General features: G+C 40.7%; 1 protein-coding gene across 1 annotated transcript in view; it reads right to left on the reverse strand.

Moving 5' to 3' along the window:
* The window catches only part of LOC126195811 (acyloxyacyl hydrolase-like), a 74,802-nt gene that overhangs the window by 1,547 nt on the left and 50,251 nt on the right, over positions 1 to 23,004 (reverse strand). Inside the window, exon 10 of the mRNA XM_049934450.1 lies at positions 21,846 to 22,019. Coding sequence (XP_049790407.1) covers positions 21,846 to 22,019 — 174 coding nt within the window. The remainder of the gene's footprint in view (positions 1 to 21,845; positions 22,020 to 23,004) is intronic.

Genomic DNA, 23,004 nt, shown 5'->3' on the forward strand with positions numbered 1-23,004 from the left:
TGTGCCATGATACAATTATAACCCCACTTTTTGTGGGGCAGACTGTGATGTCAAACTATCCCCTTGACATGTTGCAATTCTATGCACTGCCATAATTTGCGAAAGGTGTCACCCTTCAACAAGCCAGCACTCCTCCACACTATGGGAACAATGTTCACAGGTTTCTGGATACAAAATTTCCCCAGCAGTGGACAGAAATGAGTGATTTCAAGTCATGGACAGTAAGATTCCCAGACCTAACACCACTACACTTGAACTGTTGGAGTTATTTGAAGTAACAAGTTTTTACACAAGATACCGTTACATTTGTGTGGGACAAACTACAATATCATTTAGTGGTGTGTAGGGAGAAAAATGGAAGACACACTGAACTGCATTGAACAGGTATGCACACTTGGAGAGTTTCCCTTTCATTTCCATCTTGTTTCACGTACTTTCATTGCTTTTCTGTGGCCGTTTAAAGCTACACCATTACTGTTTGTGCACACTATATATCTGCAGTGGAGAGTAGTGCTATTTACAGAAAAGAGCATAGTTTTACAAACTGTGAAGTAAAATTTGCATCAGTTTGTGTTCTGTCAATGGGTTTTTGTTAAAGTGTTAACTCATGATTTAAATGTTACTATTATTGTGCAGGGAAAAAATCACTTTACTTTGTGGCCAGTTTTGTGTTACCTTTTGACAGCTTATTTTTCAGTATTACATTAAAAATGAAAACATGTTAACTCATATTTACTAAATGTCATACATCACATTTATATTATTGGAAAGAATAAGAAACTTCCAAATACCATATTTACTCGAATTTAAGCCGCACTTTTTTTTTGTTTTTGTAATCCAAAAAACGCCCTGCGGCTTAGAATAGTGCAAAGTAAGCAGAAGTTCTGAAAAATGTTGGTAGGTGCCGCACAACTAACTTCTGCCGTCGAAAAAATGTAGCGCTACACAGGCTTGCTTTGCAGGCACAAAGATAAATACTGACGCCAAAACCTCTGCGTCAGTAAATGAATTAAAAAAAAGATGGAAGACGAGCTTTTTTTTCTCCGCCCCGAGTTTCGACCACTGCATTTTCCTACATTATCCAACGAAGTAAATACAAATTCCGTATTGTTCATCTTCGAATGTAGCAGCATTTCAATGTGCTACGAAAATCCGACTGGCAAGACTGTTGGGGATGTTTACCAATATGGCCAACTCTTACTTTCTGAATTTTTTCCTACCTATGAGAAGACATGGTTGTTAATAGGAACTTTTATGAATTGTGAATCACGTGCAGTATTCTCTTCACCATAAGAATAATACGAATATAAACATTTTGCCATGTATTATTTCGCGTATTCGTATTATTCTTATGCCTAATGGTGATACAGTCAGAAATGAAACGGCAATTGAATAGATTTTTAAATCTAGGATGACTCTAATTTCTGTGCAGAATGTAATGTACTAAAAAGGCGTCTGCAAAGATTTTCAAACGGAGAAAAATTTTCGCTAAACTCTCGTTCGGAACATCTTCTATCATACGCAGTCTATTTTTGGTTCTTGTTGATCATAATCAAAGAAAGCAGCAGTGTAAGTAACAACAAATAGTCTCTTGCCACTGTTTCGCTAATGAGACGATTCCTCCCTCCCCCCCCCCCCTTTTTTAATTGTAAGCGGCGGTAGCGTGCACGAAACCAAGCCATGCCACAAGCGGCGACAGGCCGTAAACGCTCATTATCAGAATGAGACAAACAATGCATGACACAGTACAGTAATGCATTTTCAGCTTAGTGACGTAAACACCTATAACAAAGAGAACGGCACTTATCAGATCAAAGAAAAATAAGCAATCAATTCAAACCAGACGAAGCACGTGAAACAGGAAGGATACCCGTATAAAAACGGACGGAGCGCCTGACGCATAGCAATGGCTACCTGGTAAAGCTTAACTGCTAAGCTTACGACTCGAACCAAACTACTATAGCTGCATCGTCATTCATTCAACCTGAATTGCCTCATATTACAATGGACCAACTTTGTTTCGATTTGGAGGTGCGGCCTAAAACTTTTCTCTCCCCTTGAATTTCGAGTCTCATTTTTCAGGTGCGGCTTAGATTCGAGTAAATGCGGTAAATCTAATCAATAAAAGAAAAGAAAATAGCTCTTCTACCTATGATAGTGAGTTTCTTAGAAGGAAGCTCACATCCAAGAGATTATATAGCCATTTGGTCTACATATTGGAACTAGCTGAGAAACCCAGCATTGCCTAGGTATTTACTCCAGTCTCCTGTTAGTCCATCTCCTGCTTTGGCCCCCTTCTCTTTTTCACCACCTCCTCCCCCATCTCTCTACCTATTACCTCTCTATTTATCCACCTCTGTACCCCCCCCCTCCCTTCCTCTCTCTCACCCCTCTTTCTTTATCCACCTCTCCCCATCTCCTGCCTGTCCACATCATCACTCACCCCAATAGGAGGCTGGTAATTCGTGTCCAAAAGTATTTATTCCCAGATCATAACTGGCATGTGTGCTAAAATTTGACTATCATTTCAGTACCTTTGCTCACACATGCAGCACATGCCAAATATATTTTGCACATGTTTGGACACATGTTTCATAAGTATGTCGTGTAAATTTTGCCCTGCAGTTAAAGTTCACATATGATGTGTCAAAATATAATAGAGGTTAAAGTCTATTCACAAAATCTTTATTATTGAAATATACAGTTTAGGATTGTACTTAAATGTAATCCAGCATGCCTATGGCCCCCATTTAAGCGACGAACAAAATTTTACATTACGGCTCAGTATGTAGACACTGGGATGGCTGCTACTTTGCTATGGATATTTTCTTTCAGTTGCTACAGAAAAGTCTGATTATTGACACACACTTTAGATTTGACATAACCCCATAAGAAAAAAAAATGCAAGGGGGTAGATTTGTCACCTCTCTTGCAGATCAATTTGCAGGGAAAATTTCACTAACTTGGAGCGTAAACTTTTGGATGTGTTTGCTATGGTTCTGGCTTGCTGAACCATCAAGGTGTATACAGCCCGGGAGATCCAGGAAAAACCCGGGAATTTTTTCATCTGGGAAAAACCCGGGATTTTTTTAGAATTCCGAGATTTTTCATTGTTTTAGATTTCAGTTAAATTTTTGTAGGTTTGACGTGTAAGATCTGATACGCTGACAAAGAACTTTAGCCCACTACTCCTGAATAATACTGCAGCAATGAACCATAAATCAGAGAATAACACCAAAATAAAAGTTTAGTTGCATAGAAAATGGGTAATTTACACAATGCACAGACCAGTTTGCCGACACCGAAAAGTGTCAAAGGATTTAGGTCAAAGATTATGCAGTACGTCCGTAACAACTAACGTGCATTCGATGTGCGTGACGTCACAATTGTTTACACTTCTGACAGGTCACTGGAAAAAATTGCGAATAGTGGCTTGAGAAGTGTTAATTTCAAAGTAAATTTCCACACAAGATGATTTATGTTACGTGTGAGACTGTGCAGTGAATTTCTTAAATCACAGGGCGTCATAACTCTCATTCAAAACGTAACACTTTGAGGATCAGCCATTTGAAAAATTTCGGGCCCAGAAGATAAGTCATTTATGCCACTATTTAAAATTTTACCGGCACATTTGTATATGATATGACCTAACGTGTAACACACGATAACCAAAAGACCGAGCTTCAAGTTAGTTTTCATATTTAATGTTGTCCTTGCATAGATAAAAAATTTTGCAATCAATGGCAAAAAGTATAATTGACCTTCAAAAAAAGTGCATGATGTGTTACTGAGCAGTGTCACAAGTCTCGTCATGCCAGAACACTTCGACTTTTCTATAGTATAGAAAAGACTAAGTGTTCTGGCATGAAGAGCAATACCAGTTCGCTTCTTTGCCGGTGAAATGTCTCTTCGTCTCTGAACAGCTCCAACTAATCATATAAATGGACAACAGAAGGCAGCATCAGTCAAGCAGCGACTGGTAGCGGGACATCCGTACCTTGCTCTCGTAAGAAATTAGTCCAGTTTTAGAGCAAAAACCTGTGTCAAGCGCAGCTACTACTCTAAAATTTGATTCCAGTAAGGACAAGTATGTCTTTTACTTCTTCTATTCCTCAATTTTTCTGATTTTATTATTTTTATTTAAATAAAAAAGCTTGCGATTTAATCGTTGTTAAAAGACGTTTTATTATTCTAAAACGAAAGAAAGTAATTAGATATTTTTTCCGTAAAATATTGTGCATTTTTACAGTCTTTTCTTTTCGAGCTAAATTTTACATCTGGTCTTTATTTTCATACTTAATTTCTTAAATTAGATTTATTTTTCAAATATTTTTGAATCACGATAGTTATTGTATGAAATGTATATTTAAACATATTGGGAGTCAGCAGTTTAAAATAAATAACGCTATCATATTCATTTGTTTTAAAAACATTTTATTAAAGAAACATTTTAATTATTATTAGACAATACAAAAAATGATTTAGAAGGAAGTCCCATGTTTAACAATAAATACTGTAATTTAGGAATTGACTTTGGAGAATAACTCACTTGGAGCTGTGTGCGAGAGCATTGATTCATTCTGTAATAGATTCTCGCTCTATCTGAGCATTTTGAATGGTCCCCTCAAGTTTTGCCTTATTCTCTTTAAGCTGTTTTATTTCTACATCAACAATATTCCTTTGTCAGATGATCCATTTTTCTGGATGACCCGTCGTTTCGATTTTTGTGGTCTTCAGCATATCAATCTCGTGAGTTTCTTACAGAGTGTATAAGGAACTTTGTTATAAGCACTCCACGGACTCCGCCGTGTGTCTTGACTGCGTCGTACACCAGTCTTCTGCTCACTACAGATTGTTCCCTCCTATTCTCGAAGAGGTACTCTTTGTTCACCGAGAATCCTCGCTCCGCAGCTGCTTGACTGTGTAACAAAGTGAGCGTGATTTCCATGAGACATTTCATCCAGAACTTATCCAGCCGGTGCTCCTTTTTGTTGAATGTTTCGAATTTTGCTTTGCAGTTCTTCTTTACAACACAAGCGTATTGCACTTCTGCTTTATCGGCACATCCATCATCTATCTAATTGCTCTACACCAAAATCTGTAGAAAGGAATGAAATCGTTTGGAACCAGAATCCCTGCACGCTATTGTGGGATCAAAGCAGCTTACAGCTTTTGTCAACCTAAGGTGTAGGGGAGATTTCTCCATCAACTTTGACACGAGCTTGATCATTCCTCTTCTGCATTCGTTCCAGAACTTAGTGATTTCAAGGGCTGTGAGAGATCTGCACTTTCTGAACTCATTCTTGACGGTGAACCCAATCTTGACGTGGTTCACACCCAAAAGATTGGATTCTTTGTCCAAATTAACTGACGGCGAGATCTTTGTGGCTGGACAAATCATGTCATCGTTGTCTCCATTATCTCTGTCAAAGCAGAGTGGAGGAACGGTGCTAGTGGCCAGTCAGATTGGAAATCCTTTAGGAAAGGTGTCAAGTCTCCAGCACGAGTCTTGAAAAAGGCAATTTTCGGACCGAGTAGCTTGTCCTTGAGGTGATCCTCCACTACTCTGTAGCTAGCACATTTTGGTTTGTTTTTTTCTTCCAGCTTAGCAACAAATATTCGTAGAAACGGAAGCATTACTAGAGCTCGCTCAGCAAATTCCACATTCTCCAGCCATCGGATCGTGCAAAACTTTAAGGGAAAGAGTTCCAATTCCGTTGTCGAAATATACAGAGCTCTTCTGGCACGGACATCCTTAAAGAGATTGTACAAGGCACGTAAAAACTGAATTATCATCCACTGTGTTTCCTGAATTGTGGACTTGAAGGCGCCATGAACAACGTGAAGCCTACACGTTCCGATTTCCAATAAAACGGTGTCTACTCAAACAATTTCTTTAAAAAAAATTTTAAGTTCCCTTAAGAACGCGAAGTTGACGTTAGTACCATCGATCGATACTTGTAAAAGTTTTTTCATTGCTTCGCCGGGAATTTTTTTCTTGAAGGACTTGAGTAGCTTAGCTGCTGTCGAACTGCCTAGAAAAGCCGATGCGTAGTAACAGGTGCTCACTAGATTTTTTTATGTCCCAATAACCCACTAAAATGTCCATTTGGATTCTTTTGCACGCCTTGTTCAAGGATTCGTCAAAACAAACAACAATCTGTGATGTGTTTACGAGATCAGCTTTAATTTCAGACTCAAAGAAGGGAGCTAGTCCATACTGCACGATATAACCGATTTTGTCCTTTTGTAAACGCATGCTCTTGGCCACTTCGCTGTATGGGAGCATTGCAGGGAAAAGTAACATGTCGTTCGCAGAACTACGCAGTGACTTGTGTGAAACGATGCACTCCAAACACCACAATATTTCCGCCTTTGTTACTTCGTCCTTTGTCATCGGATCAATTCCTCTCAGTTTATCCCTGGGTTTTGACATTGCAGTGACATCCTTCTGCGGAGGCGCAACAATTCCAGCGGCCAACGCCATTGTTGTTCACACAGCCGAGTCCACAGATGTGGTAGTGGAAGTAGAATCTGTCTGCTGGGTTGAAGTGGTCACCGCCGGTCAGGTGTAGACGTACAAACTTGCTGTGCTTCTCATGGCAGCTGCTTTCGCGACGTGCTTCTTGGATTTTGTCATGTGACTTGTAAGAGCCGATCTTCCCATAGTATGGATGTTAATGAGGGTCCCTGGACATAATCCACATTTAGTACTATAAAGGCTGGTGGGTACTTTCACCAAGCAGTCCTTGAATGCTGGATCTGAAAGCCAGCTATCTTGAAAACCAATCGACATGGCGCAGTTGCAGTGATTGTTGGTGGGCAAACCTTTATTGGAGAAAGAGGTACGATGGATGTAAATAAGGCTGCGCCTCATTATTAAGCATAATGAAATATGACACAATGAGTGTTACCTATCTTGCCAGTTTATAAAACTTTGCCCCGCACGTGCGCAGAACTGAATTCAATAGTTGAGCCGAGCACACAGACTACTGACAGATTGTGTGATTTGAAAAGCGAGCAAGGCACGTTTGACAACACTGCCTCTGCCAAGCAACAATCAGTGTTAATTATGATATTATTAGTAGTGCTGAGTTTGTTGATCCTTTAAGAAACTATGAATGACAAGACTTGTCAACCAGTCTTACTCCAGTAATCTGTTGCAAGTTTCTAGCTAATTTCACCTCCATTATAAAGACGAAAGATATTAAGGCCACCGCACTTATCGACCAAAATTCTGAAGGCTTCGCCACCTTTTCGTTCTAGCTTATTCCTTACCATAGGTCTCTCTCTCTCTCGGCTGCTATTGGTTATTTGGTCTCATCTCCCATCCACGATTTCTAAGTTATGATGTCTGCCGGTTACGAACGGCTTGGCCTCCCAGTTACTTTACAGCTGAGGCGCTCTACTGTACATAAAATTTCTGAAGTGCTTTAGGACTTGGTAGACATTATGTTGTGCATATACCAATTTTAATTTAATGCCTAGATTGTGTACCAGCGCACATGTTGATTTACCTGTAGAGGAATGATTTACCCGCTTAATTTTCAAATAGGTTTTAATTGACATCCAGTATATTGATAACGTCGCTTTTTATGTATCCCTCTGTACCTAGAAATGTAATAAATGCTGTTCAGCTGTTATTGTTGTCTTCACATGATGTTTTTTTGCTGTTCTTTGACGTACTTGCAAAGCCCCCTCTCCATATTTTTCTGCTAATAAAGTTCACAGTAAAGGAAACACTCTGGATGATAATTCAGTTTGTACATGCCTTGTAAAACCTATTTAAGGATTTGCATTCCAGAGTAGCTCTGTATATTTGGACCACGGAATCGGAACGGTTGCCCTTAAATTTTTGCGTGATCCGATGGCTGGAGAACTTAGTTGTTGCCGAGTGCGCTCTAGTAACTGCTTCTGTATCTGTGAATGTCTGTTGCAAAGATAGAGCACAAAAACAACCCAAAATGTGCTAGCTACATGGTAGTCCATGATCATCTGAAGAACATGCTGCTTGGCTCAATAAACTCATATTTCAAGACTCTTGCTCCAGACTTCTCTTCTTTAATTATTGACCAACTTACATAATGTTTTTGTTTACCACTTATCTGCCAGCTAGTATTTTCCTGTAATACTGTCTCGAAGTTTCTTTTTTCTCTTTACATATAGCAAGTTATCAGTGGCTGTATTATTATGGCATTTCACAGTATTGGGATTTTGAGCAGGCATGTAATGATGTCAGCTGCTGAAAGCGATGGCTCGTCTTTCGTGTGATCAATTGCTGGCTTGGACATCTCACCTCGCCGCCTCAGCTCGCAGCGATGTCTGTTCCCACTTCATCCAGTCACTGGGTCACTTTGCACTGACCAGCTGACGCCGTGGTGACTGCTCCTATTCTATCCCACCTGACCGATCCATCATCATTCTTCCGGCGGACAAGGGTCCCACGACCGTGGTACTTGATCGTCGTGAGTATGTGGCTGAGGGACTGCGTCAGCTTTCAGACAACACTACACACAAAGTTTGCCAAGGTGATCCCATTCCTGATGTCCAGGCGGAGCTTCAAGGAATCCTCAGAACCTTAGGCCCCCTGCAAAACCTTTCGCCTGACTCCATCAACCTCCTGACCCCACCGACACCCCACACCCCACACCCCTACCTTCTACCTTCTTCCTAAAATTCACAAACCCAATCATCCCGGCCGCCCCACTGTAGCTGGTTACCAAGCCCCCACAGAACGTATCTCTGCCTATGTAGATCAACACCTTCAACCCATTACATGCAGTCTCCCATCCTTCATCAAAGACACCAACCACTTTCTCGAACGCCTGGAATCCTTACCCAATCTGTTACCCCCCAGAAACCATCCTTGTAACCATTGATGCCATTTCCTTATACACAAATATTCCGCACGTCCAGGGCCTCGCTGCGATGGAGCACTTCCTTTCACGCCGATCACCTGCCACCCTACCAAAAACCTCTTTCCTCATTACCTTGGCCAGCTTCATCCTGACCCACAACTTCTTCACTTTCGAAGGCCAGACATACCAACAATTAAATGGAACAGCCATGGGTACCAGGATGGCCCCCTCATACGCCAACCTATTCATGGGTCGCTTAGAGGAAGCCTTCTTGGTTACCCAGGCCTGCCAACCCAAAGTTTGGTACAGATTTATTGATGACATCTTCATGATCTGGACTCACAGTGAAGAAGAACTCCAGAATTTCCTCTCCAACCTCAGCTCCTTTGGTTCCATCAGATTCACCTGGTCCTACTCCAAATCCCATGCCACTTTCCTTGACGTTGACCTCCATGACCTCCATCTGTCCAATGGCCAGCTTCACACGTCCGTCCACATCAAACCCACCAACAAGCAACAGTACCTCCATAATGACAGCTGCCACCCATTCCACATCAAACGGTCTCTTCCTTACAAACTAGGTCTTTGTGGCAAACGAATCTGCTCCAGTCTGGAATCCCTGAACCATTACACCAACAACCTGAAAACAGCTTTCGCATCCTGCAAATACCCTCCTGACCTGGTACAGAAGCAAATAACCAGAGCCACTTCCTCATCTCCTCAAACCCAGAACCTCCCACAGAAGAACCCCAAAAGTGCCCCACTTGTGACAGGATACTTTCCGGGACTGGATCAGACTCTGAATGTGGCTCTCCAGCAGGGATACGAATTCCTCAAATCCTGCCCTGAAATGAGATCCATCCTTCATGAAATCCTCCCCACTCCACCACGAGAGTCTTTCCGCCATCCACCTAACCTTCGTAACCTCTTAGTTCATCCCTATGAAATCCCCAAACCACCTTCCCTACCCTCTGGCTCTTACCCTTGTAACCGCCCCCCCCCCCCCCCCCCCGGTGTAAAACCTGTCCCATGCACCATCCCACCACCACCACCTACTCCAGTCCTGTAACCCGGAAGGTGTACACGATCAAAGGCAGAGCCACGTGTGAAAGCACCCACGTGATTTACCAACTGACCTGCCTACACTGTGAAGCTTTCTATGTGGGAATGACCAGCAACAAACTGTCCATTCACATGAATGGACACAGGCAGACAGTGTTTGTTGGTATTGAGGATCATCCTGTGGCTAAACATGCCTTGGTGCATGGCCAGCACATCTTGGCACAGTGTTACACCGTCCGGGTTATCTGGATACTTCCCACTAACACCAACCCATCCGAACTCTGGAGATGGGAACTTGCTCTTCAATATATCCTCTCTTCTCGTTACCCGCCAGGCCTCAACCTCCGCTAATTTCAAGTTGCTGCCACTCATACCTCACCTGTCTTTCAACAACATCTTTGCCTCTGTACTTCCGCCTCGACTGACATCTCTGCCCAAACTCTTTGCCTTTACAAATGTCTGCTTGTGTCTGTGTATGTGCGGATGGATGTGTGTGTGTGTGTGTGTGTGTGTGTGTGCGCACGCGCGCGCACGCAAGTGTATACCTGCCCTTTTTCCCCCTAAGGTAAGTCTTTTGGAATGACTCCTTACCCTCTCCCTTAAAACCCACATCCTTTCGTCTTTCCCTCTCCTTCCCTCTTTCCTGATGAAGCAACCGTTTGCTGCAAAAGCTTGAATTTTGTGTGTATGTTTGTGTTTGTTTGTTTGTGTGTGTGTCAACCTGCGTGCAAAAAGTATTGCAAATAGATAGTAGCAACAAAGTAATTTAAATGTTTTGTATGATGCACTAGTTTTTCATGTATTCTGTGTTCATGGCAGTTAAAGAGATATACAAGTGCTGTACAATGATGGAACTTTCCATATTCAGTGGTGTGAGTACTGTCTGCAAAGTGTGTCACAAATACCATTACTAGTAAAGAAGTAGTAAATTAAAATGTCATGATTTATGTGGCAGCTCTCCTGCATTAACAGAAAAAAATGCAGTAAGCAATAAATATTTTTCCTTTCATCATTTTGTAGGGGTTGGCAGCGAGAAAAAGTGTTGTAAAGATTTGAAATTATGTGTATAGTTTGTTGCAAGTCTCCAAGTGCTCTCATTCTCAAACAATGGTAACTGAGGAATGGATATTCTCGCATTGGGAGCAACACTGCCTTTTCACCTCCTACCTGTTTAATAGGTGGATGATTCTTACCCCCACAGTGATTCTTCCATACATTTTTATAATTTGTATGGATGTGGAACACAATGCCTTCATCCCAACAACGGAGAATTTTGGGTTATAGAGTTCCACTACCTGCAGACATATGGCAGTGTCAACATTTCTGCAGACAAGGAAAGCTGCTTCTCCACTCAATTTGGAAAGAATTAGTATCCTTGCAGAATATCAACACCTCCTGAGACCTGCCATTTCAGGCATGTGTGTCACTTTTTCCCATGTTCTCACTGACAGGGTCTGTCATCCTAGGGTTGAAACCAGAACTTAAGGCTGTAAATGTGGTCTTGTATGGATCTATGTCCATGATAGTCGTCATCCTGATTTGAAGGTGTGACCCAGGGTGTTTACATGGTTCCTTCGCCTGTGCCTGTAGTATTCCTCTTCCTGTGGCTCAGAACTTGTTCATTTCATCATCAAAAACTGACTTTCTCATACTAATGATGCCTTGTTCAAACAATTTTAACTTGTAGTAGTTCACTGTACACACATTTTCAAAATAGTCCACTTTCCATCATATTTATTATCTATGCTCTTTGACTTAATATTGCAGAGTTAAAGTTCTCCTGAAATTCAGCTCCCATGCCATTCCCAGCACTTAACTTTGTTGGTCTCCACAATCGTTCCTAAAGAGGTGACACATTTGTTGATATATTTACATTGTCCATCGATGAAACAGTGTGGAATAACACTACAGAATGGTGTATTCATGCTATACGAATTGTCAACACAATTTCAGGTCACTCAGTTCAATACTGAACAGTGAAAGTCATGATGAACGTGCCAGTCTTACAAAACGTGTGAATATAGTGTTAGCAGTTTCGCTGGTGGAAGCAATTCTGAATGGACATTCTTTGTGAAGGTTGTTCGGTAAAGTTTAGACACTGCTGGGAAACTGGAAGACCAGGAATAATATCATATAAACAAAACATCAGAGTTTATTTGCTTGAAAAAGTATATACGAACAGATAAAGTAGTTAGGGGGCAGTAAATATAATCTTGTTTTATAAATTGCATTTTGTTTTTTGTGTGAGGCCAAATAATGAGAAAATACTGTGTTTTTCTCCCTCAGGACAGCTGATTTTTGCTTATTGAAAATTTTCTTCTTAAAATGAAAACTGCTTCATATATGTTGTTGTTGTGGTGGTGGTGGTGGTGGTGGTGGTCTTCAGTCCCGAGATTGGTTTGATGCAGCTCTCCATGCTATTCTATCCTGTGCAAGCTTCATCATTTCCCAGTACCTACTGCAACCTACATCCTTCTGAATCTGCTTAGTGTATTCATCTCTTGGTCTCCCTCTATGATTTTTACCCTCCACGCTGCCCTCCAATACTAAATTGGTGATCCCTTGATGCCTCAGAACATGTCCTACCAACCGATCCCTTCTTCCAGTCAAGTTGTGCCACAAATTCCTCTTGTCTCCAATTCTATTCAATACCTCCTCATTAGTTACGTGATCTACCCATCTAATCTTCAGCATTCTTCTGTAGCACCACATTTCGAAAGCTTCTATTCTCTTCTTGTCCAAACTACTTATCGTCCATGTTTCACTTCCATACATGGCTACACTCCATACAAATACTTTCAGAAACGACTTCCTGACACTTAAATCTATGCTCGATGTTAACAAATTTCTCTTCTTCAGAAACGCTTTCCTTGCCATTGCCAGTCTACATTTTATATCCTCTCTACTTCGACCATCATCAGTTATTTTGCTCCCCAAATAGCAAAACTCATTTACTACTTTAAGCGCCTCATTTCCTAATCTAATTCCCTCAGCATCACCCAACTTAATTCAACTACATTCCATTATCCTCCTTTTGCTTTTGTTGATGCTCATCTTATATCCTCCTTTCAAGACACTGTCCATTCCGTTCAACTGCTCTTCCAAGTCCCTTGCTGTCATTGGCGAACCTAAAAGTTTTATTTCTTCTCCATGGATTTTAATACCTACTCCAAATTTTTCTTTTGTTTCCTTCACTGCTTGCTCAATATACAGATTGAATAATATCGGGGAGAGGCTACAACCCTGTCTCACTCCCTTCCCAACCACTGCTTCCCTTTCATGTCCCTCGACTCTTATAACTGCCTTTCCTTAATCTAGCTTCTAAAATAAGTTGTAGGGTCAGTATTGCCTCATGTGTCCCAACATTTCTACGGAATCCAAACTGATCTCCCCCGAGGTCGGCTTCTACTAGTTTTTCGATTCGTCTGTAAAGAATTCGCGTTAGTGTTTTGCAGCCGTGACTTATTAAACTGATAGTTCGGTAATTTTTACATCTGTAGCACCTGCTTTCTTTGGGATTGGAATTATTATATTCTTCTTGAAGCCTAAGGGTACTTCGCCTGTCTCGTACATCTTGCTCACCAGATGGTAGAGTTTTGTCAGGACTGGCTCTCCCAAGGCCGTCAGTGGCTCTCCCAAGGCCGTCAGTAGTTCCAATGGAATGTTGTCTAATCCGGGGGCCTTGTTTCGACTCAGGTCTTTCAGTGCTCTGTCAAACTCTTCACGCAGTATCGTATCTCCCATTTCATCTTCATCTACATCCTCTTCCATTTCCATAATATTGTCAAGTACATCGCCCTTGTATAGACCCTCTATATACTCCTTCCACCTTTCTGCTTTCCCTTCTTTGCTTAGAACTGGGTTTCCATCTTGATATTCGTACAAGTGGTTCTCTTTTCTCCAAAGGTCTCTTTAATTTTCCTGTAGGCAGTATCTATCTTACCTCTAGTGAGATAAGCCTCTATATCCTTACATTTGTCCTCTAGCCATCCCGGCTTAGCCATTTTGGACTTCCTGTCGATCTCATTTATGAGACGTTTGTATTTCATTTTGCCTGATTCATTTACTGCATTTTTATATTTTCTCCTTTCATCAATTAAATGCAATATTTCTTCTGTTACCCAAGGATTTCTACTAGCCCTCGTCTTTTTACTTACTTGATCCTCTGCTGCCTTCACTACTTCATCCCTCAAAACTACCCATTCTTCTTCTACTGTATTTCTTTCCCCCATTCCTGACAATCGTTCCCTAATGCTCTCCCTGGAGCTCTCTACAACCTCTGGTTCTTTCAGTTTATCCAGGTCCCATCTCCTTAAATTCCCACCTTTTTGCAGTTTCTTCAGTTTTAATCTACAGTTCATAACCAATAGATTGTAGTCCACATCTGCCCCTGGAAATGTCTTACAATTTAAAACCTGGTTCCTAAATCTGTCTTACCATTATATAATCTTGATGGTGTTAGGACAGCAACCAGCCACAAATTTACTTTCAGTCCTAACACCATCAACATTTGTCTTCAAACAACAGCCACGGTCTCCATCATGTCATCATATGACAAAATTGCATTAGATGATCTATCTGAAACCTGTCACTGTCTCCAGGCTTCTTCCATGTATACAACCTTCTGTTATGATTCTTGAACCAAATGTTAGCTGTGATTAAGTTGTGCTGTGTGCAAAATTCTACCAGGCGGCTTCCTCTTTCATTTCTTACCCCCAATCCATATTCACCTACTACGTTTACTTCCCTCCCTTTTCCTTCTGCTGAATTCCAGTCACCCATTACTATTAAATTTTCGTCTCCCTTCACTATCTGGATAATTTCTTTTATTTCATCATAAATTTCTTCGTCTCTGCAGAGCTAGTTGGCATATAAACTTGTACTACTGTAGTAGGCGTGGGTTTCGTGTCTACCTTGGCTACAATTATGCGGTCACTATGCTGTTTGTAGTAGCTTACCCGGACTCCTATTTTTTTTAAAAATTCATTATTAAACCTACACCTGCATTGCCTCTATTCGATTTTGTATTTATAACCCTGTATTCGCCTGACCAGAAGTCTTGTTCCTGCTGCCACCGAACTTCGCTAATTCCCACTGTATCTAACTTTAACCTATCCATTTCCCTTTTTAAATTTTCTAACCTATCTCCCCGATTAAGGGATCTGACATTCCACACTCCAATCCGTAGAACGCCAGTTTTCTTCCTCTTGAGTAGTCCCCACCTGGAGATCCAAATGGGGGACTATTTTACCTCCAGAATATTTAACCAAGAGGATGCCATCATCATTTAACCATACAGTAAAGCTTCGTGCCCTCGGGAAAAATTACGGCTGTAGTTCCCCCTTGCTTTCAGCCATTCGCAGTACCAGCACAGCAAGGCCGTTTTGGTTAGTGTTGCAAAGCCAGATCAGTCAATCATCCAGACTGTTGCCCCTGCAACTACTGAAAAGACTGCTGCCCCTCTTCAGGAACCACACATTTGTCTGGCCTCTCAACAGATACCCCTCCATTGTGGTTGGACCTACGGTACAGATATCTGTATCGCTGAGGCACGCAAGCCTCCCCACCAACGGCAAGGTCCATGGTTCATCTATACATAATCTTTATTACCATGTATTGTAAAACAATTTTCTTTTACCTTCTTTTTTGCAAGCAAAAATATCACTTGTACTACGCAATAAAATATAGTATTAAGAAGTTATAGCATTGTAAAATCCAGGAGTACTGCGCAACCGAGTACGATGACAAAAAAAGTTAATTTGCAATGTTAGCAAATAATGTCTGTGTTAGAACTTCCTTCCTGAGAAACTTTGACAGTTTCAATGTTGCCATTTGAAATGAATTGTGTTGTTTCGACATTTAGTGTTTTGATGCCCTCAGTACAACTGCCTTCAATTGTGAAACTGACAGTGATATGATACAGCCACAAAAAGCCATATGGAACTACCATGTATTACTGTTAATTTACTGGCACAGAATACTAGTCTATCTTCCGATAATGTGAAAATGTCACATTGTCAATATCTAATGTAATAGAAAAGTCCATTAAATCAGCCAGTTTCCCACCATCATCTCAATTGGATTCTCATAAACAATGGTAGAATTTGTTCATCTAGCAAGCAAATGTTACCACCTTCATCACAGAAGTCCAGTATTTCCTTGTCTTGTGTCTTCTGACATTGAATCTACAGTATCAGTTCTTTAAGGGTGTGCTGAATAGTCAATTTAATAGTGGAAATAACTGAGAGCTCAGATTTACTATATTTTTATGCAGGAAATGAAGTCACATTATTGTAAAACTAATTATGGATCCCATTGTGTTGCCTCTTTGAGGTGAGGGCTTGATATCATCAGATGGGGACTGCTGGTTAGTGCTCGCAAGCAGCGACTGTTGCTATCAGCTGCTTGCCTGCCTGTCTTAACCACCAGTCTTCATCTGATATCAAGCTGTTGCCTGGAAGAAATATTGCGAGATAAACAGAATGACCTCCATGCCAACCAACGCGGATTCCAAAAACATTGATCATGGGAGACCCATCTTGCAATTTCCTCACAGCATACTAAAAACCTTGGATCAGGGCAATAAGACAGATGCAGTATTTATCAATATCAAAAAAGCATTTGACTCGTATCAGCGAACCCTCGGTAAGTGCCAGAGCCAGGCTTGTGATCAGAGCCATCATAGAGGTTGTCGAGATGGCAGCTAATGCAGCAGTGTAAGCAGCATGTGTGGATACAATGGTTAAAGGGTTACCTACCACAGCTGCAGCAGAGGTTCTAAGTGATTATCAACAAATGACAAGCTACAGCCATGTACATTTGTTCTCCTGAATGAAGACAATGTGCTACCCATCTAAAGTGCGCGTCATATATCTTGGCGGCCGAGTTTAGGTTCGTTCTGCGCATCTGACGTCAAAACATACAGTCAGCCAATGAACAGAGAACGACGTTGCCAGATCTCGACTGTAGTACAGAGCACGGACGAGTGTATTCAGTTTTAGAAACGTTCAGTCATAAATAAAGTAATAGAACAAAAGCAATGTCTTGATAGCAGACTTTGTTTTTTGAAAGTTTGGAAAAATCATTCTTTATGCCAATTGCTTCATTTTCTATTAATTAATTTAACCAAACAAGCAATAAGACTCTTAATTCAGGCGATAGCAAAGAAAGGTGTTTGTATCAATTTCACGAACCGCTTTTTCGCAATAAAGAACAGCGGTAATTGTTTATTTCCTATTGTACTTCGACGAAGTGCGAGTAATTCATAGGCATACCAACAGAGATGGTCAGAATTTTGCGTGACGCGTTAAGAGTCCTTAAGGAGAGCTATTACAGGACGAGGTGCGTTAGCGTAATGGTTAAGGCGTTTGGTTTGAAGGTGATAGGTAACGAGTTCAATCCTTTTGCGATGCTAAATATTTTTTTTATTTTAAAACGATATCGAAGTGTCTTACTTCACGAATTTTATTCGTTTGAATGCAGTTTTTTGAAATTTCTAGTGCTTTGTCTCTTCATTAACCCTTTCGCTGCTGCAGTCACGTGCTCCCCGCATTATGCGCTGTGCGCGATTTTGTCATCACTGCACTGCTCGCCTGTGAAAAAACACATGGTGTTTCCACTGCTTTGACACACTTATCATTCGATTTCACAAAAACTATTTGGCCCAAAAATTAGATTTTTACACATCTTCTTGACTGATACCTTCCCCCCATAAATGACTTAATTTTGTTTCGATGTTCAACCCAGTTGTTGTGCAGCATTAAATGTAGTAAACCATTCCACGAAATTTTGAAGAGTTTGCAGAGGTAAAAGTCCATAGCGTATACTTTCTGTATGGTCGATTTTAGTTGCCACAATGTTGAGAATGAAATGTGGACAACATACCTAAATTTCATATAAAATTTACTGTATAACAATATCTCATTTAATTTAAGTACCACATAGGTGTCGTATGTAATATTGAGAAATATTCCGTCTTTCGCGACTGTAATAAAAGTTTTATTTACACCGGGCGCGTTTGGCTTTATTTTAAAGCACTTCAGTCAGTCAAAGGAAGTGGGGGGAAGGTATCAGTCAAGAAGATGTGTAAAAATCTAATTTTTGGGCCAAATAGTTGTTGTGGAATCGAATGATAAGTGTGTCAAAGCAGTCGGAAACACCATGTGTCAGCACAGGCGATCAGTGCAGTGACAAAATCGCGCATAGCGCGGAATGCGGGGAGCACGTCTCTGTAGCAGCGAAAGGGTTAATGCGGCCGTGGTGGCTTTACTTCATAAACTGCGCGCTTCCCCCTAAATGTAAGCTTGCGAACTATACTGTACTATGGCGCTGTTTCTCTTGGCGCGTGCGTCGTGTGCAACTGGCAACGCAGCAATCTCCAGCGTCTGGGCGGGCATGCGCGAGCCGCCAAGATAAAAGAATTCAACTAGTGGCAGTCAGAGGTCATTGGTGGCACACAGTAATTGGAACCCAACTTGTGGTGACAGCACACAGCAAGTAAGGCTACCTGGGTTTCCACACAATGAGACAGCCACACAAGGGCAGAATAAGGGGAGGTGGGTCATGACTGTCAAACCATGCAGATGTACCTGTAATTGTCTCACAATGCAATGTTAAATATACAGTCCACTTTTATCAACCATAAAGAGTGAGGCAGTGCAGAAACACAATTTCCGTGTCTGCTTAAAACCATGGATCAAGGTAGTCTGGCAGATGCAGATGCCTTGATTTCCAAAATGCATTTCACTCAGTACTGCAACTACTTATTATTACAAGTACAATTGTACAGGGTATCAAGCCATATTTGACTGGAATTTTTTTTTTTTGTTGAGAGGATGCAGCGAGTTATCTTCGGTGTAGAGTCATCACAGATGTAGAAATTACTTAAGAGTATGCCCCAGGGAAGTGTTGGGGCCCTGGCTGTTTATGTTGCATATTTATGACCATGTGGACATATTAACAGCTCAGACTTTCCACAAATTATGCAGTTATATGTAATGTACTGTGTGAAATAAGCTGCATACATATTTAACCAGATCTAGATAATATTTCAGAGTGTTGCGAAGATTGGCAACTCCGCAACATTAAAAAATGTATCCTGTAATTATATCAGATTCACAGTTGGAACTGATCAACTTGTACAAAGAACTGGGTGTAACACTTCATAGGAATATGACATGGAGTGATCACATAGGCTCAGTTGTGGTAAATTAGGTGGCAGTCTTTGGTTTACTGGTAGAATATTGTAGAGTGCAATCAGTCTACAAAGAAAATTGGTTACAAATAACGTGTAACTTGGCCTAGAATATGGATCCAGAATATTACACATAAACCAAATTTGACTAATATGGAATATTTTAATGTCTTCAGAGAAGGGATCACAAATGGTCACAGGTTTGTTTGACCAGTGTGTGTCACAGATGCTAAAGAAACTGAACTGGTAAGACTCTTGAAGATGATGAAAACCATCCAGAGAAGGCCTGTTTACAAAGTTTCAAGAACCGGCTTTGAATTGTGGTGCTAGGAATATACACTGTGATCAAAAGTATCCAGACACTTGGCTGCAAGTTCGTGGCACCCTCCGTTGGTAATGCTGGAATTCAATATGGTGTTGGCCCACCCTTAGCCTTGATGACAGCTTCCACTCTCGCAGGCATACATTCAATCAGGTGCTGGAAGGTTTCTTGGGGAATGGCAGCCCATTCTTCACAGAGTGCTGCACTGAGGAGAGGTATCAATGTCGGTTGTTAAGGCCTGACATGAAGTCATTGTTCCAAAACATTGCGAAGATGTTTTATAGGATTCAGTTCAGGACTCTGTGCAGACCAGTCCATTACAGGGATGTTGTTGTTGTACAACCACTCCGCCACAGGCCGTGCATTATGAACAGGTGCTTAATCGTATTGAAAGATGCAACTGCCATCCCCGAATTGCTTTTCAACAGTGGGAAGCAAGAAGGAACTTAAAACATCAATGTAGGCCTGTGCTGTGATAGTGCCACGCGAAACAAGGGGTGTAAGCCCTCTCCATGAAAACCATGACCACACCATAACACCACCCCCTCTGAATTTTACTGTTGGCACTACACACACTGGCAAATGACATTCAATGGGCTTTCGCCATACTCTCACCCTGCCACTGGATCACCACATTGTGTACTGTGATTCGTCACTCCACAAGACTTTTTCCACTGATCAATCGTCCAATTTTTACGCTTCTTACACCATGCAAGGTGTCATTTGGCATTTACCGGCGTGATGTGTGGCTTATGAGCTGCCGCTCGACCGTGAAATCGAAGTTTTCTCACCTCCCGCCTAATTGTCATAGTACTTGCAGTGGATCCTGATGCGGTTTGGAAGTCCTGGTCTGGATAGATGTTTGCCTGTTACACATTACGACCCTCTTCAACTGTTGGCAGTCTCCGTCAGTCAATAGACGAGGTCAGCCAGTACACTTTTGTGCTGTAAGTGTCCCTTCACGTTTCCACTTCACTATCACATCAGAAACAATGGATCTAAAGATGCTCAGGAGTGTGGGAATATCATGTACAGACATATGACAGAAGTGACACCTTATCACCTGACCACGTTCAAAGTCCATGAGTTCCGCAGAGCACCCCATTCTACTCTCTCACGATGTTTAATGACTGCTTAGGTCACTGGCAGTTGGTGGCAGCAGAATGCACCCAATATGAAAATAGTATGTTTCTGGCGGTGTCCGGATACTATTGATCATTTAGTATACCACAACCCCCTACATATCACTGTAACAGGATCGCGAGGACAAGATTAGATTAACTGCAGCATGCACTGAGGCATGTAAAAGGTCATTCATCCTGTGCTCCATACATGAATGGAACAGGTAAAAATTCGAACAGGTACAATGGGATGCACTCTTTGCTATGCATTTCATCGTAGTTTCTGAGTATAGATGTAGATGAGATCCAGTGGTGATCCCAAGGGCCATGTATTGAATGTTTTTCACCAGGGAAGTCAGAAGATTTGTCGATATAAATAACTTTTTAATTTGGTCTGTTACTCAGTGCAACTTATGATAGAACTACAATGATTTATTTCAACTATAAAACAAGTTGCATGCTTAACATGGCAAGTTTCTGAACAAGTTTACAGAACACTGCCATAGCTTTTTAATGAAAAGAACAAAATGATCTGTGCAATTGCAGAAATAATAAACAAAGCAAAGTGGCAGTTAATATTTTTTTCACAATCAGCCCAATGTGTAGCTATGGGCAACCGATAGAGAAAAGACTTACTTACTTTGAGGTTTTCCAGTTCTTGCAAATTTACTTACAGTTCAGGGTGCTGCAATAAAGACTAGCTTAGTTTCATTTATACATTTCAAATACTTAAGCTCTTTATTCACTGAAATTAAGTTCTACTCAAAAATGTTACTCCTTTTTCTTGTTTTATTTGTTGCTACAGCAAACTATATTATAAATAAGTGGTTTATCAGTTAAATATGATGGTTACAACATACATTTCCATAGCTGTAAAAGATCATGTTATTTGTGTACTATGAAGATCTGCAAGTCTCAAGAGTATAATTATCAGACATTAGAATGAGTTTTGTATTCCTCAGCAGTTCTGTTGAAGTTTGCAAATGTGTAAACTTGTGCAGTTGGCTAGCAGGTCAATTTTAACATTATGCAGAAGTTGATCTAAGCAGAATTTATAAAGCCATTGTTTACATAGCAACTTAAATGCTGCAGCTACACTTCTTTTATTGGTGATTGTTGAGTAAAAAGTAATGCAAGGGAACTTCATGGACTCTTAACACCAATAAGCAGTAACTAATTTGAAGTGAACACTCATTGGTGTGTGTGTGTTTTTGTGTGTGTGTGTGTGTGTGTGTGTGTGTGTGTGTGTGTGTCAAAAACATTCTTCTCAAAACCATAAAATATCTTACCTGATTGGGATGAAAACTGTCAACTGGATCCAAAAGCTGCCATACTTGGTTTCCTTTCTCAGTCCATTCTTTGAATACTTGATGTATAGGATTTTCCAGATAAAACACCTCAAAAGATGAAAACTTCTGCTCTTTTGCTATGTTTTCTAGAACATCAGACAGTTCTTGTGCCCTCTGAAAAATTATCAATTTCATCATACATCTCCAATCTGTAGAGAAATGTCACAATAGTTTATAACCTCTTATTTTACAGATACCTCTTGAAAACAATTTCGGTAACTAAAAGTAGTGAAAGAATGAACTTAATTTTTCTTAAATGCTATATTTAAACTTTTGGAATTTGACCACAGAAATGGAATTTTTCAATCATGAAAGTCGTAAAACAGAGTGTCGTCAGAAATGAACTTGTGACAATAAGAACTAATCTGTGGAATTGTCATACGAGAGTAAAGCAGCGTTAATTCACACTACTGAATGCTTACAATACAGGTGGGCAGTGTGTGAGAATGTCCAATTTATGAGAAGGGCCCAAAGCTTATTGTGGTCAGCTGAAATGAAATCAGTAACATGTGTTTATTTTGGCAAAAATTTATGCCAGAGTTTTTCATACACAGATCAGCAGTTTCAGGTGAAAGGAACAAATGTATCGTGACTGGTAAAAACAATGAAATTACTGACAGCTTGGGATGATAGTGCTTGAACTGGTCCCTCTTGTAAGAAGCTGAAAGGTGTAGGGGGAAGACAATCACATATGGCCACATTACAAAAACGGCAACAAGCTAATTTCCCTCAGAAGCATATTATTTTGATCATGTTGGAATGTTCCATGGAAGAGGTATCTACTACAGCCTGCTCTTATTTTATTGCAAGTAATAGTAGTAGTTACATACACCAGAACAATTGTAGGTATCTACAGTACAAAAATGTGTACTAATATGATGTATGATAGCTAAAAGGTAAGAGTTCTTGAATGAGTCTGGATTAATTATACCAGAGTCTATCACTCACGCTGAGTTGGACCTTCTGCCTGGTTTGCTGGAGAATTTCATTCGATAATTGCAAACAGTACTGTGCTCACCTTTCTTGAGATTTCCTGCCATGCCCATGGCCACCATAACCACAGAATTTGCCTCCATTTACATAACTTTTTTTTAGAGAA

This window comes from Schistocerca nitens, chromosome 7 (genome assembly GCF_023898315.1).
Source record: "Schistocerca nitens isolate TAMUIC-IGC-003100 chromosome 7, iqSchNite1.1, whole genome shotgun sequence".
NCBI lineage: Eukaryota > Metazoa > Arthropoda > Insecta > Orthoptera > Acrididae > Schistocerca > Schistocerca nitens.